We start from the raw sequence: 15637 nt of genomic DNA on the forward strand, positions 1-15637 counted from the left end.
GCTGACTGGCTGCACCATGGAAATGCAGACATGGGATTCACTACACATGGCTGTTGTTGCACACATCAAAGAGTGAAGTACCGGCAAGATATCCTCCAGTGTCTGCCAGTTGTCGTCGGTCAATTCAAGAGTTCTGGCATCCACGAGCTTGGTGGTGTGCCTGTCGGAGAAGGTCGCTGATACAGCCCATCTCTGTTCCAGAAGCCGCTCGAACATTTCATACACCGAGTTCCACCTAGTGCGGCAGTATTGGATCAGTCTGTGGTTCGGTAGGTTCTGGTCTGCCTGCTTTCTCTTCAGGGCGGCTGTTGCTAGTGTGATGTGGTGGAAATGAGCTACTAGCCTACTACATGCGCCAACTAGTCGGTTCACACTTGCTACCTTGAAGCCATCGTTTATTGCAAGTTGGAGCGTGTGTGCAAAGCACGGGACCAATTCCCACTCTAGGAGACGCTCATTTGCGTCCACATATTACTGGCGTTGTCATGCACACAAGCACACACCTTCCCCAACACGCCCCACTCCTCGGCAGCTGCTTTGAGGTGGTCCGCTATGTTTTCTGCAGTGTGCCGCTCATTAGTGCTGCGTGTCTGCAGAACAGCGGTATGCAGATCCCAATCCTGAGTAAAATGTCACGTGATGGTAACATATGACTCCGTGGTGAGAGCTGTAGTAATAGCCGGCTTGTCGACAGAGTGCAAATCAGCCCTCAATTTTTCCGCACTTTCCTCGTACATCCTTTCTACTCTCGCTGCTGTTGCTCGCCGTGATGGTGGCTTGTACTCTGGCTCAACAAATGCCATCAGCTCTCGGAAACCTTCTCCTTCGACAAAACTTAATGGGAGCATATCCCCAGTTACCATCTTCGTTATCAGCAGGCTAATCTTCTCCGCCCTGGTGTTGTCACAACGGCATGTGCTAACAGGCTAGCAAAAGACATGATGCATGGCTGCCTGTTAGCTGTCTCTGCTGTTTTCTCTTTGTGCTTTAACCGCATGTGGTTCAGCATCGAGCTGGTATTTCTATGATATGCAAGTTTAACTCCACATATCTTGCACTGCACGGTATGGTCGTCCTTTTTGTCAAAATATTTCCACACTTCTCTCTTCTTGGTCGCGGCTGACATGGTGCATGTAATGCCAAATGAGTTGTAGCCAAAACCAACACACTGCACAGGTGTGCGAATAGTAAGGTGTCACTCGAATACTGACGTCAACAACGAATACTCGAGTATTTGTACCCACCACTACTTCTCATAGGCTACTATCACTCCAGACCTGACTTATAGACTGAGGGTGTGTTTTGATGAGAATGGATTGCAAACTGAATTGAATTTCTCATGTGGATCTCTGGGATGAAAACATTTAAGAAAGCCTAGATAAATGCATGAGATGTTGTTCATGTTCATGTTGATCGAAGATTCTTACGTGAGCTGAATTTGGCAGTTTCCTCCATAAAGTTCCTTTTCATTATATTGATGGCAAATGCAAACATGACCTTTATGTTTTTTCTCTCTATCTCACTTTTCCTCTTCTCCCCCCTGCCTATTTTCTTTTCCTCTTTCTATCTCTCACCATCTGTTTTCTTATTTCTTGTTTTCACTTTCAGAGAAAGACGGTTAAGGTCAAAAGCAAAGGTGTTAATCAGTGGACTTTCTGTCAGAGGTGATAGCAATTTGAAATGTAGAATTGTACAATCATATTTATGTATTAACTTTCTGAAATAATGCACAGATTGTTTTAAAAGTATAACCAGAGAGTTGATGGTAAATTCCACACAGTTTCTAACCTCTTGGTGACTGCTATGGTAAATTTTGGTAGTCATAGTTATCATGTTATCTGTGATGACTTATGTTTGTTCTCTTTACCTCAAAGCAAGTTCAGGATTTGAGACAGGTCCTGTTTATCATATATCACCACCTATCTTACATTTTACCTTTCTGTTGTCTATAATTTTAGTTTTATCTGTTTTCTTTTTTGAACTAAAACAGTAATTACAAAATTTAAGTGCAATTTTTTTAGCCTTCATTTCACCAAATTGTTTGACTAAGAACACTATCTCACCTAGTAATTATGGAGGGAGGGTTTTTCCTTGTGGGTTGGGGGATTCAAACAGCTAAGCTAAGCTTCCAGGCATGAGCATTGTCTTGACCATTAGGCAGCCTCTGCCCCCATGTCACCACATCCTCTACTTTTTTTAGAGCGATTCCCAGAGCACATCGCGGAAAACAAAAGTAGTCATCTCTTTCGTGCAAGTATAACCCACGGAAACAGAATTTCTCACACTTGAGCCTTTATCTGCCTGTGTGTCTGTACCCTGTGGAGGCGGACACGCCCGTTGGTCAGGGAAGTCGTCTCACAACTGGAAGGTCACATATTTGATTTGTGTCTGTCCTCGTGGTAGTCACAAGACATCACCCACTCCTTGCGTTCCGTACACTTTGCTAGCTGTGTACAAGAATGTGTCTCATAAGGACTTTTTCCATAGGACTAGCATTATCTGGGGACCACATGTAACAGAGGAATTACCACTTGACATCTATGTTTCACATAATGCTTTCACACAGGACTAATGAATTTTGAAAATGAATGCCCTGATAATAGCATAAGCAAGGCTTGAGGTTTGTTTGGTTTGCATGTAAACTAATAAACTCTTCTTCTCATAGGCTTGTATCACTCCCAACCTGAATTACAGACTGAGGGTAGAGTCCTGAAATGGTTAGCTCTTGTATGTCTGATGGATGGGTCTCCATGTGGAAAGATATGTGTGTTTATGAGAATAGATCTTGAACTGAGAGGCTGAATTTCTCATGGATCTCTGGGATGAAAAAGTTGAAGAAAGCAAAGGAAAAATTACCATCTTCAGAGTAAGTGCTGCCATGTATACCATCAATCTGATGATCACCCCTCTGATCCTCGTTTAATCTATGTCTTTCTGTGAATGTCTTGAGTAGGTTGTTATAGATAATTTGATTTTTCAAGCTACGACTGCCAGCCGACAAGCATGGACGCAGTGTCCGTTATTGGAAAAGGAACATCTAGACGGGCTGATAGTACTTATCTAGTACATTTAATTGGCTAGCTACTTGCCTTTAACATAGGGATGCAAATGTTTGGCATTTTTCTAAATTGAATACACAATCTAGTCCCCCAGCAGGCCAAATGCTCTGGTACCTGGCCTCTGTTTCCCAAGCGCACACTCCACACCGGTGGCAATGAAGCAGTGCACAACAGTATTGGGAATTCCCAAATAGCTTGTAACGTTGAATATACTGATGTACTGACCTCTAAATTAAAAAATAATACCCAAAATGTAATTTGATTGATTTATTTGTCCAGTCAGCGTAGCACCAGTTAATGTTTTATGACAGTTTAGTGATCGTAAGCGGTTATTGCATTGGTAATGCTGTTATAATGATGTCAATAGTTGCAAGTACGATCACATAATGGTTGCATATCTGGGGCTACGACGGGGTTAGTGATGTTGTGACTTCATGCCTGTCACATTTATTGCAGGTGAATGCATCCATCATTTCCTGACATTTGCCTGCAGTGGGTCAGATCAAATGTTCCCATCTCAGATGATTAAGCATTGATGCTGTATTTTTTGGATACTTCATTTCTACCTTAGACAGTTTACATTTGACTTTATCTTCTCCTTCATCCAAGTCAAAATAAGGCCATGTAATAATATCCATGGTTGATTTTTAGTGCAGTTGAATCTGTCAGTGCATATTGATGAAAGACATCAGGGTGGAAACAACAGTGAATGAGCTATCAATGGTGTAGGCTTTAAGATCTCTTCCCTAAATTTGCAAAAAATACATATCCGTCAAATATAGACTTATAAAACCTACGTTATACTGATAAAATGTCAGGGGAAAAGTGCCTTCAAACCAATTTTCGTTTAGATTTATTTGTTGTTGTTTTTTTGGTAAACATTTATGGTCTACTTAATGTGTCCTTGTTTACTCAGCTACACATTTGCATCCTTACTTTCAGATCAATGTAGCCTATAATGGTGGTGGCAGTAAATTTCTTTCAGCCAAGTATGCCCTGACCAGTGCAAAAAAAAAAAAAAAATGGTAGAAAACAATGGTAGAAAAAAATGGGGGGGGGGTTGTCACTTTTTACCACGGATCTTTTGTTGCACAGAGGAGATATGTTGCTCAAACACTCGTTATGTAGTGTTAGTGTATGTTTATGAGCTTGACTCCAATAATTTAACAATATGTTAAATTATTATTTGTTTTAAAATTGTAAATTACTTATCAAACAGACCTAACAATTCAACTACCAATGAATGAGCAGTACTATGCATGTGATAACATAGATTGAAAAATAAGCCGAAGTGATACCTCTTCTCTGAATAGAAAAGCTAAGCTAGTTTGCTGCTGTTAGCCAGTGAAAATACAGCGGAGTGGCAACTCTTCACGTTGTTACACAATCTATGTCAGTGCGCTGCTGGAGCCTGGAAATCCCGGTAAAATAAGACAGTCGCCTAAAAAGTAACTTGTTTTAGACCACTTTCACTTGTTTCAAGATCATTTTTCAGGATCATTGTTTCCTTGTTCCTTGTGGCAGGTTTTTTTTTTTTTTTAACTTACTGAACTGTGTTTTAAAAACACAAACAGCTAGCTAAGAGGATGGCTGGGAAAGTGGAAATTCGAGGGAGGTCGGTTGGTTCGACAAGATCCTTTAATTCACACGTGAGCGGGCAAACACGCCGCACAGATCGGCAGCGTGTGCGAGCTCATCGTATATCATCATTTAGCAGTCAAACTAAGCTGCATTTTCACTTCCACTACCAGGATGCCGATTAACACACACACTAGCGAAGAAACCGAAACACAAAAGAAAATCCTCCAGGAAGGGAATTTCGTGACTCTGTTCTTCCTCTTTGGCAGTATTGGCAGCGACTTCCGGTGCAGTCTTGTTGATACAGCGCCACCACGTCGGCGCAATGCTGCAACTGCAGTTAAAATGACATCCATCTACCACGGCACTTGTCAGAAAATAACAATTTTCCCGATGTCAGAGTTTTGAGAGCCGGGGGCGGCACGAAATTAGGCAGAGGCGGCCGCCTCGTAATTTTATATGCAGGAAAAACCCTGCTAAAAAAATAATAGACAAAATACAAAAATGACGAGTAGTATTGAAGGCTACTCACACACTGATGCATTGTACATTTGCTCTGTGTTTACGATTACAGTGTCTTCCTCTGGTGCCCTGCTAGCGCTGCAGTGAGCATTTATTTTGTCTGACTTCAAATTGAATGCCCAAACTGATGATCCAGGAAAGCTATGTCTGTAGCAATCCCTGTCCATGTACATTTATTAGAGGGACATGCCATGAAACATTCCCAGTTACACATTGTCCTGTAGAACTACTCTAAAGTATGTTACAAAAACATATACAAAACACAAGTAAGTGTACAAAGAAGTCACTTTTTCAGTAATTACCCTGCACAATTGTGAATGGAGCTCATTGTTTTTAAATAATTGAAAGAAACATGACAGTGAAAACAGTCCGTTTTTTTTTCTTCTTGACGCCAGTGAATACAGTCATTCCATTGTCTATCTTCACGTGTCTGTTTAATCAAGCAAGTTGTCTACAAAATTGTATTATTAATGGAAACCGCTTCAGGAAATAGCTCAGGGTGAGGCAGTTGTTCAACCTACAGTCACTCAAAACTGGCAGCTTCCCAGTGCACCATTGTCTTGCACCGCCCTGGTACCAGTGCCACGATTCAAACCAGACCACCAGCCCACCACACATCATGCTATGGCTTCATTTACTTTCAGGCTCATACTTTTGCTGAGTTTTCATCCAAGTTAGAAAAGCTGAAAGAAGATTTTCATAAAATGTCTTAAAATTGAATGCTTAAGGCAGAGAACTCATCTTGAGTCTTCTTTGTGGCACTGAACTATTGAAGCACAATCTTGAGTGTGTGGCAAAGGCTTCTCTCACTGCTGTCATAATACCAGGAAGGAGCCAATGATTAACGTCTTATCTACTAAATGCCGCGTAATTATTTTTTTGATGAGTGACTTTGAATAATGAAACCTGCAGTGGCCCAGGGAATTAGATGTCGGGGGTGGGCAGGGTTTTTCTCCAGTTGGTCAAGGGATTGGAACCAGCGAATTTCCCCTCATTTCTCCGACCATTTGGCCACCAGTGCCCCTTTAATACCATAGTACAGTCAGGGGAAATAAAGCTCATCATCTTGTCATAGCCCACTCATTTGTAGGTGGGCCAGGTTTCAGTCTCTAAAAGGGTTGCCTGTCTGGTTGGAGGTACTTTTCAGTACTGAGTTTCAATGAGTAAGGTCAAACCTTCTGTCAACTCTCAGATGGGTGTTTTAATATTTGTTAAAGAGGATCTCCCAGCAACCAAAAGGTCACACGGTTGATCCACATCACAGCCACTGTGTTCATCAACAGCTATGTGTAGTTGACTAGTGCTAAAACAATTAATCAAACAGTCAACTGACAGAAAATGTATCACAGTTTCAATAGTCAATTAATCACAAGTCAAGTAAAAATCCCAATCAGCCGCTGGCCGATAAAGAAGAAATTTGAAGACATCACTTTTGGTTCTGTTAACGTCATTTAAGCATTTGCATTGCATTTGCATTTGCATATTTAAGCCGTTGTGTGCTTGAGTCACACAATGTAAATGTTACGAGGAAGGGATGTGTGTGGTGCATTTTGTTTACGGAGGCGGTCTGTCTGGTGTGAGCACTTTAACGGTTAGGTCTTTTAACCAGTTCAGTGTTGGTGAAATGTGAAGTCAGGTCAGGCCATTGCTCACCTCAGTGGGTGTTGTGATAAAGTGATGCAAAGACTATGAGGTGCAGGCCTATCATTTCTCTATGTGCGCCTAGACATGTGGGAGAGAAGTGTCTGTATTTCTGTACTTGTCAGTTTAATTGTGTGTTTATGTGTGACTCTGAAATGCAGATACACAGTCTGTATGACTCATCCACTCACATTTTCTCCATGTATCTTTCGGTTACCCGCTTACTATCCTTTTCTGTCTTTGACTGACTGTCTCAATCTCCCTTTATTTTTTAAGGGGTTTCAAAGGGTGTTTTAGTAATCTCTCTGGGCTATACCATTATCTTGCTGAACTCAATCTTAAATGCACTGTAGGGCAATGAACACTGGATACTCAGAACTGCATATTGTTACCAATAACACATTAACTTTTTACTTTTTACCTTGTGGATGTTGTGGTATTTTGTTGTTTTCTAGTTTAATTTCCTTACACTGTTGTTCCCTGTTAGTGTGCTAGAAAAATGACATCAGAATTCTGTGGAAGTTGAATCTAAAAGACTACGAGGGAGTGGGGAGGGACAGGCAGGGCAGCCGCTCAGACTTCCTTCGGGTACAGCTTATTCCAACAAACCACTAATTTTTGGCACCATCATTGTTGAGTTGTGTTGTCACTCTGACCTCTCAAACAATCGCTATGCGGCAACGAGTCTCACCACCCAAGCACACACCTTTCTGGCCACCAGCCCGGTGCGAGATGTTGGGCAACGGTGTTTTCCGGTTTCTTATATCTGATAAAATTGGGTTTCTTGGCCTTCTTGTTATTAAATGGTTAGATGGTACATTTTTTTGCATTCATTGGATGCCAGTTCTAATCAGTATATGTGATTACGTCCACCTGAGCCTGCCAGTCATTTTATGAAAAAAACCTAGGACAAATTGCAAGAGAAAAAAACTCAGCTGATTTTGTATCCTCAGTGTGTCCTGAGTGAGGGGAAAAAAGTCCCAAGGAATCCCATTTGTGGAAAGTTTTGAAAATCACCTATATATGACCACATATTACCAAAAAACACTGTTTTTAACACACAGAGGAAAGGGGTTCAAAATTTTACTTTCAGATATTACTATAAAAATGCACAAGTTGATTACACACACAAAGACAAGAAAAAAAGTCAATTACAAGTTCTTTGAATTAGTCTTTTTTACACACTTTTTTACACATCACACATTATCTGATTTAATATGCGCTAATAAGGAATATAAGGAATAAATGCCAGAACAGATATTTAAACAGTGAATGAAAAGGTTACTATATACAAGTATATAGTACCCTTGTCATTCACTGTTACATAGTAACCTTTTAATTCAAGGTTAATTTTAGGCCAAATTTGGGGTCAACCTAGGACAAATTGCAAGATAAGCAAACTCAACTAAAGCTATGATTTCTTGTTAAGTAAAACCTCCTCTATCCAAACCTAATTTTCAAACCAATATGACATTTTTTGTTTTGTCTGCTGTTTTGTGTTTTGCCAATTACATGCCTGATTACGGTCAGGAAATAGAGCAATCAAACCTAGAACCCCATCAAAATTACATTGTATTGATCCTGTTGTAACATATTTACCATGTTTTCATACAAATAAAATGACTTGAAAAAATATATAGAGTGGTCAGTAAAAACCCCCTGCAGACCTGTAGCATGCAAAGATTACACGCCCGTTATTGTCTATAAACATCAGATTTATCATGTTTTTCAGATAACAGTGACCTAATAGCCTGTATGGTGGTCAGTAAAGATGGTGGACAGGCCCAGAGGTTCCTGGCTGTGGATGTTTACCAGATGAGTCTGGTCGAACCAGAGACCAAACGCCTTGGATGGGGCGTGGTCAAGTTTGCCGGCCTGCTGCAGGTAAGGCAGGAGATTTGTGTGTGTGTGTGCTTGTGCTTGACCATTATAAGGCATTTTAAAAAAGGTTCTGTGCATGTACGGCACCTCCATTCCCTTGACTTTTTTTTCTCCTTTCCTAGTTTTCCTTACGCATCCATTATTCCTTTCTCTCGCCATTGTATCTGTACCTCCGTCCTTACTTCGTATCAAATCCTCTCTCTCTAGTCTTCTTCCTTACGTTATTTGCCTTTCAGCTTTTCCTACTCCTGTTTTCTTTCTCTGTCCCTCATGTTTTCCCAGTCATCCGTCCTCTAGCTTGCTGTGTCATTTCACCCCTCATTTGATGTTAACACTTTGTCACTGCCTCTTCCTCAGCCTTTCATCTCTCTTTTTCCTCTTTCACTCATTGTCTGCCTCAACCTGTCCTACTCTTTACTCACCATGAATCAGTTGTATTTCCTTCAAAGTCACAATGGAAATTCCCAGTTTTAGGGTTATAATTTAAACCTCTATGTGGTCCAGGACAAAAATAGGACAGAATGTAAAATATTGTTCCCAAAGCAACAGCTGGCTAGTTTGATTGGAACATCAGCAAATTGACAGCTCAAATCTATGTTTAAACATTTAGCGCATTTAGCATGTTTCATAAGGTGAAGGGCATGCAATGCCAAAAATCAAATCATTGGAAGATTCTAATCTTGTTACATTCAACTGATGTGAGGTAATTGCATCATGAAGGGCTGCTCCATGGCAGCTTTCTCAGTAGGGAGGTTGCATTTCCTAGTTTCCAACATGTTTGAAATGCGACATAATAGAAGTTCAGTGCCTTAAATATTTGTTTTTGTAAAGTTTGTGTGCCAGAGCGTCACCTCTTTGCTTTTAATGCGCATGATATGAAGGGTTTTCCTTCATTTTTTTCCTGTTTCATTAATATCTCTTCTACTGGTTTTCAGAGTAAACAGTTGTCCAACTGAATTATCATCATCATCATCATCGACCTTGTCCCTTATTTTCTCCTTTTCTCTTATTCTCTCAATCCTGTTCCCCTCTCTTTTTGTTATCTCCCTCTCTTTCTCTCTGTCTCTCCCTCTCTCTCTCCCTTTCTCCCTCTGTCTCTCTAACTCGCCCCCTTCTCCTCCCCAATAGGACATGCAAGTATCTGGTGTTGAGGACGACAGCAGAGCACTGAACATCGTCATCCACAAGCCGAGCTCCAACCCGCACGCCAAGCCCCTTCCCATCCTGCAGGCCAACTTCATCTTCGCCGATCACATCCGCTGCATCATCGCCAAGCAGAGGCTGGCCAAGGGACGCATCCAGGCTCGGCGCATGAAGATGCAGAGGATTGCAGGTGAGTGAGCAGAAAGAGGCGTAGGGCTCCTGACCTTCCCGGTATGTTGGGATGGCTCCAATCAGGGCAGCAGAGTTGTACTTTGTCAAAATAACTAACCACTGACCTTGAGCCTACAACAGCAGACAGTGTAATTTTACAAGATACCAGCTACATCACATGTGAAAACACTGAACTTATAGCAAAGCTGCTCCAAAGAGTTCATTTATTCTAATGAATGAGTTACAAAGTAATAATCTGTTCTAGTGACATGCTTTCCAGCTGCGCACTTTGACTTGCAGGCTTTGCAGATCAATCCAAAGCCAAGACACACAGCAGTGCCAGTCAGGTAAAGCCTAAAGATGTGACGCTGAACACTTGCAGTCATATTTAAAGTAAATTTAAAAAAAAAAAAAAAAAGATATTTCTATTCTTTTCTAATTTATAAGTTACAAAGTCAAAAGCTGCATGCCAGTCAGGTGCAGAGTAAAGTTGTGAATCTGAAAATTAAAGCACAAACCAGTCAAATTTAACGTTTTGAAAAATGGCCTGACAATATAACTATAAAAAAATAGAATGAGATCACAGACAATTGCTTACTCTTACAACTTGTCAGCTAATATTGCTAGCACACACTTAGCAAGGCCTGCTACAACAACATTGCATCTTCAGCAGAGGATTAAAGCCCCCCTCCAGTGATTTTTATGATCTAAAAAGTTATAATAATAGAAATAAAATGAAAATTTAGAATTGCCTTTTCACACCAACAAATAGTAGATAAATACAGTATGTAACTGCACCCCATAATGACCAAAAGCCCTAAACTAGTTAAAACAAAGTCAAAAGACAATGACAAATGTCTTTGAAGGTAATAAATGTGTTCAGCACAGCCGTTAGGATCTAACAGCATATTTCACATCTGTAGGATGAAATTATGTGTACAAGCAAATCCCCATTGTTTTATATGGAAAATTGTATTGTTAATCTTTAACAGGAATCAGCCTGTATACACACAAACACAAGAGTTAGCGCGAATCCTTCTTGGTGTACGTGCACGCACACACACAGTTCATAAGCGTTCACAAAGGATGATTTACAAGTCTCTTGTCCTGTTTCCCTTCCTACCACAGAATTATACACAGGATAATGTCTCTGTTCTCATCTGCCAGGTGGAACATTGCCAAGAGGCTGTATAAACACCTGTCAGGCCAGTCCAATCATCACTGAACCTGAATATCACTGTATCTCTCTCTCACTCTCACTCTCACTCTCACTCTCTCTCTCTCTCTCTCTCTCTCTCTCTGTGTGTCTGTCTTTCTCACACACATTCTTTCTGATACACAAGCTCAGATTCACAAAACTCAATAGTGGAGGCATAACCCCATACTGTAGTGAAAATAGCTCGCTTGTTGGAACTACCACTGCGTCACTATGGCAGAACATGTTGTCTTAGCTAACACTGGTGTGGCGCTCACTTGCAAAAAAGTTACATTTTGGAGCCTTTTTTTAGTAGTAGAGTTGGAGAAAGTCTGTGACTGACGCCGTCTCTCGCTAAAGCTTCGAATTTAGATGGAAGCCTCTTTTTGTCTTCTCATGTAATCCTCAGGATGTTGTGCTAACAAGCAAAAAGGTGTAGCGACTTACTTTACTTCCTAAATGAGGTAGCTGCGGTTTTATACTGTATGCTGCATGCTGCAGCTCCCCAAGTGGTTTGCTTTGCCTATACCAATTTTACAGTGAATACAACCCGTAAGAGCTCAGCTAGATGCTTGATCTGCAAGCAAACAGCGTCAAAATTTAATAGACATCTGTCAACGATGCATCCAGCAATATTGACTGGAATACTGACTGAGTTGGCAGCGCTTTTGGCTCTGGAGAAGCTGCCAGCCATAGAAGGTTTGGGCCGAGCTAACAACACTCAGGGCCCTATCTTGCGCCAGACTCCCTAAACCCGCTATTTGCGTATTTAGGATTTAGGAAGAGGCGTTCCCCCGTAAAAGTTGCTATCTTGTGCACCTCCCGCTATCCGCAAAACACCTGCGCTACCCGCTATATTATGCATAGGCGTGTTTTGGGCGTTACGCCAGTTAAACCAACCAGTGTGCCAGGTGCCATTGCCTTTAAGGGCAGGCTGCGCTATCCTAAATCCTAAATCCTAAACCCGCGATGGAGAGAGGGAGGTAGATTTTCTCAGGGCTTCTACTGAGGCTAAAGCAAGTTGGCTTTATATACATATTATATATTATATTATAGGCGAGTTAATTCGGGAGGTGGAGCCACATGTGTCCAAGTGGACGTGTCACAAGGTTGTACTGATTGAGTAAAATCCCCAGGCCACACCACAGACACACAAGAGGCAGAGGTGGAACTATGTGTAAACTAATTTATTGACAAGGTAGATTGGGCAAATAAAATAGTAAAAATAAAAATATAGCACAGCTGCTGGCTTATGATAAAACAATAAAACGTGCTGGCGTAAGTGTCCAATTAAAACAGTCTTTCCTCTAAACAGTCTATATGAGTAATATACTCAGTCCATTCTGGCAGCGTCCCGGTATCAGTCCGACCGTGTGCATTGTGAGGCTCCGTCGGGGCGCGCATTGAAGCCGCCTGGGCGCGCTCTCCTAACAGCCCAAACTTTAGAGATAGCGGATAGCGGGTGGTCCTGACCACCCGCTATCAGAATCACCGAGAGAACCACAGAGACTTAAGGCTCATAGAAACTGCAGAGTCAGCCTGACCCAAAACAATCACTTTATCTACAATTCGGCGCCCCAGCGACCTTGGAAGGCCGCTATCTTCACTTTCTCCTGGATGTTTATGCAGACAGCCGCTCTCCCCCGCTCCCTCCCCATCACCCTCCACCTAGGAACTTCTACTCTGTTCAAGACTCACGACGCCGTCTCCCGGGCAACAGCCGGGGCTGTCATCTTATCAGACAGCAGAGACAATGTTGAGACTGAGTACTGTGACTGAAGAAGGTCCGTGGACTTACGCATACACATACACGGACACACATACACACATCCCTTGGAATTCAACGCCTCGTTGGCCCCCCACCCCCTCTCCCTCCCGTTACAGTGCAGTTCGTGGGTGCGCAGCGCCATAGTGGCTGCATACGCCCTTCGTCTGTGCTTTTGCTCCCCTAGGAGCCCAGTTTGACATTTGCCCCCCCCCCCCTTCCCTAATGTTCTCCTTTCTCATCTAATGTAAGGGCCGCTGCGCACGCTGGCTCACCCGAAGTTCTCCCGATCCTGTAACCCTGTATTTGTCATGTCTTTTTTGTGTTTCTTGGACGGGATGTAACTTAAACTGAATTTCCCCTTGTGGGACAAATAAAGTATGATTGATTGATGGATTGATTGATGACCTGAGTAATTGAATCTCTAATATTAAATTCTGAAAAATCTGTCATCAGGCAGATGAAAATTGTACTTGTTCGCTTGCTCACAGAGGTTAACAACAAACACGGCAGCTCTGAGCCCAGCCTGAAAATCATCTCAGACATGGACATATGTCTTGGGCTCAGGCACAGGTAACGGGGACTCGACTCGGACTCGGTGACACAGACTGCTAAACCTGTACACTGAGGGCTCGTGACTCGACTACAACACTGCCTCCCTGATACCGCAAAATTGAACCTGCTGGTACATTTTTTTGAGGTGATAAAGGTGATAAAGTACACAGTCCTCTTACACCCTCCTCTTTCTCTGTGCGCAGCTCTTTTGGACTTGCCCGTGCAGCCCAGTGCAACAGAGGTGCTGGGTTTCGGTCAGACGGCCAATGCTTCACCCAGCGGCCTGCCATTCCGTTTCTATGAGCAGTCGAGACGAGCACCCGGCGACCCCACAGCAAACAGATCAGTCTTCGCCTCCGTTGATAAAGTCCCAGGTAAAACAGCCAACCAGTATCCCCTTATCTATGCTGCACTCCACTGTGGCTCCCCGATGACTGTGTTAGCCTGTGAGTTATTTTGAGGATTCTGTATACATGCCTGCAATGTCTGTTACCATAAAGTGTTTTAGTAAATTAGCTATACCTTCTGCTGTGATCATGATTGTTTCAAATTGGTGATATCCAACTAATGTCAGACTTCACCTTAAGGTTGAGAGCACAGTCCCCCTCATGACCTGCTTAATTAGTTAACAGGACCGGGCCATTGTTGTCAGCCAGGCTCCACTGTTTATCACAGTCACCCTCAAATGAAAAACATTTGACTGGAGACTGATTTTTGAGCAAATGATGTTCAACATGTGAGCATATTTTCACATCACTCTAAAAGTATGTACATACAGCAGACTTTTTAAAGCAATAGAGAAGAAAAGTATCACTTTCAACAGTGGTTTGATTCCACTATCAGGGCCAAATCAGTGTGAGTGGCAACATGGGCAAGAGTTTTACTCTACAATTAGCTTCTCACCATTTGCAGAAGTGACTCCTGATGTCAAAGGCGTGAGACCAGAAATCTAAAAATCTCTTTTTTTTTTTTAGACAGTACTAGGAATTGCAAGTCATTGTATGACAAGTTATATACTGAATCATCCATTAGAGATAATCGAATGGTGAGTTTGTGGTGATGTTGTTTTTTCTCTTCGATGATTTATTGCATCTTATCTATTGGAAAAATCGATTGTTGTCAAAGGTGCTGTGTTTCCTGAAAGAGTTACCCCGACCTTCAAATCAACTTATGATTGTATCTGATGTGGAAAACAAAAAAGAAGTTTTTGTCAGTTTGACCTTTAGCTCTAGATTTATCTGTGCACAGGTTGTGGCTGCAAAAACCCCACACCTCAGAGCACTGTTGCTTTAATTTTTCAAAATCCTCTGCACGTTAGCTGCTGCAGCTCTGAAAAGGGGGGCAATGGAGAGAGGTTTTTCAAAGTTTTTGTCTTTGAACTCAATAGACACAAGATACACACAGAGCAGTCACAAACAATGATCCCTCTCCCTCTCTCTCTCTCTCTCTCTCTCTCTCTCTCTCACTCTCACACACACACTCACACACACACAGTTCATTTCACAAAAACTTGATGTACCTGTTGCTCACTTCTCTTTTCTGTACCTGAAGGGTTTGTCCCATACAATCACACACACTTAAAAGTTCTCTCAAAAGAACTGGAACCGAACAAGGGTATTTACAAATGCAGTTCCATTGGAAATGTCATCAGAATATAAAGCTCCAAGAATACTCAGGCTTTGTCACTGTAGAAACAAAGTTTGTGTTAATACAGAGGTGGAAATGCAACCTTTATTCATTCTCATATATTGCCATTTGAAAAGTCAATTCAGATTTATTTTTCAATTTAACAGGAAATTTACACCTAGTTTGTATGGCTGGGTTTGACATTACAAGGTTGGTTTAGTGATACAGAGTAAATCTCTTATCCGGTTTACAGTCCTGATCAAATTCACACCCTCACACACCCTCACACACACACACACACACACACTGGACTGGATTGAATCAACAAGAAAAACTCACATGTCTTCCCTCTGCTGATGATTCTGTCTCCCATTCATTGATGATTGATGATTTGTTTTTTCACTCATTTGTTAAGAACGCTGCACTCAATCAGGTCATTGTCCCACCTTTAAAGTGAAAGCCAGGCTACAAGTCCTTCCTGCCAGTTTCCGTCTCGGTCTT

The 15637-nt window shown here is 41.9% G+C and overlaps 1 protein-coding gene across 5 annotated transcripts in view; it reads left to right on the top strand.

The window, feature by feature from the left end:
* clec16a (C-type lectin domain containing 16A) overlaps window positions 1-15637 on the top strand; it is a 70310-nt gene that overhangs the window by 46178 nt on the left and 8495 nt on the right. For all 5 annotated transcript variants that reach the window (XR_003928572.1, XM_030056943.1, XM_030056939.1 and 2 more), the window contains 3 exons: window positions 8533-8684; window positions 9810-10014; window positions 13714-13884. Coding sequence is in view for 4 of the 5 variants with exons in the window: in XM_030056943.1 (XP_029912803.1) it covers window positions 8533-8684; window positions 9810-10014; window positions 13714-13884 (528 nt within the window). In the remaining variant the exon portion in view is untranslated. The remainder of the gene's footprint in view (window positions 1-8532; window positions 8685-9809; window positions 10015-13713; window positions 13885-15637) is intronic.

The sequence above is a fragment of the Myripristis murdjan genome, chromosome 8 (assembly GCF_902150065.1).
Source record: "Myripristis murdjan chromosome 8, fMyrMur1.1, whole genome shotgun sequence".
In the NCBI taxonomy this organism is placed as follows: Eukaryota; Metazoa; Chordata; class Actinopteri; order Holocentriformes; family Holocentridae; genus Myripristis; species Myripristis murdjan.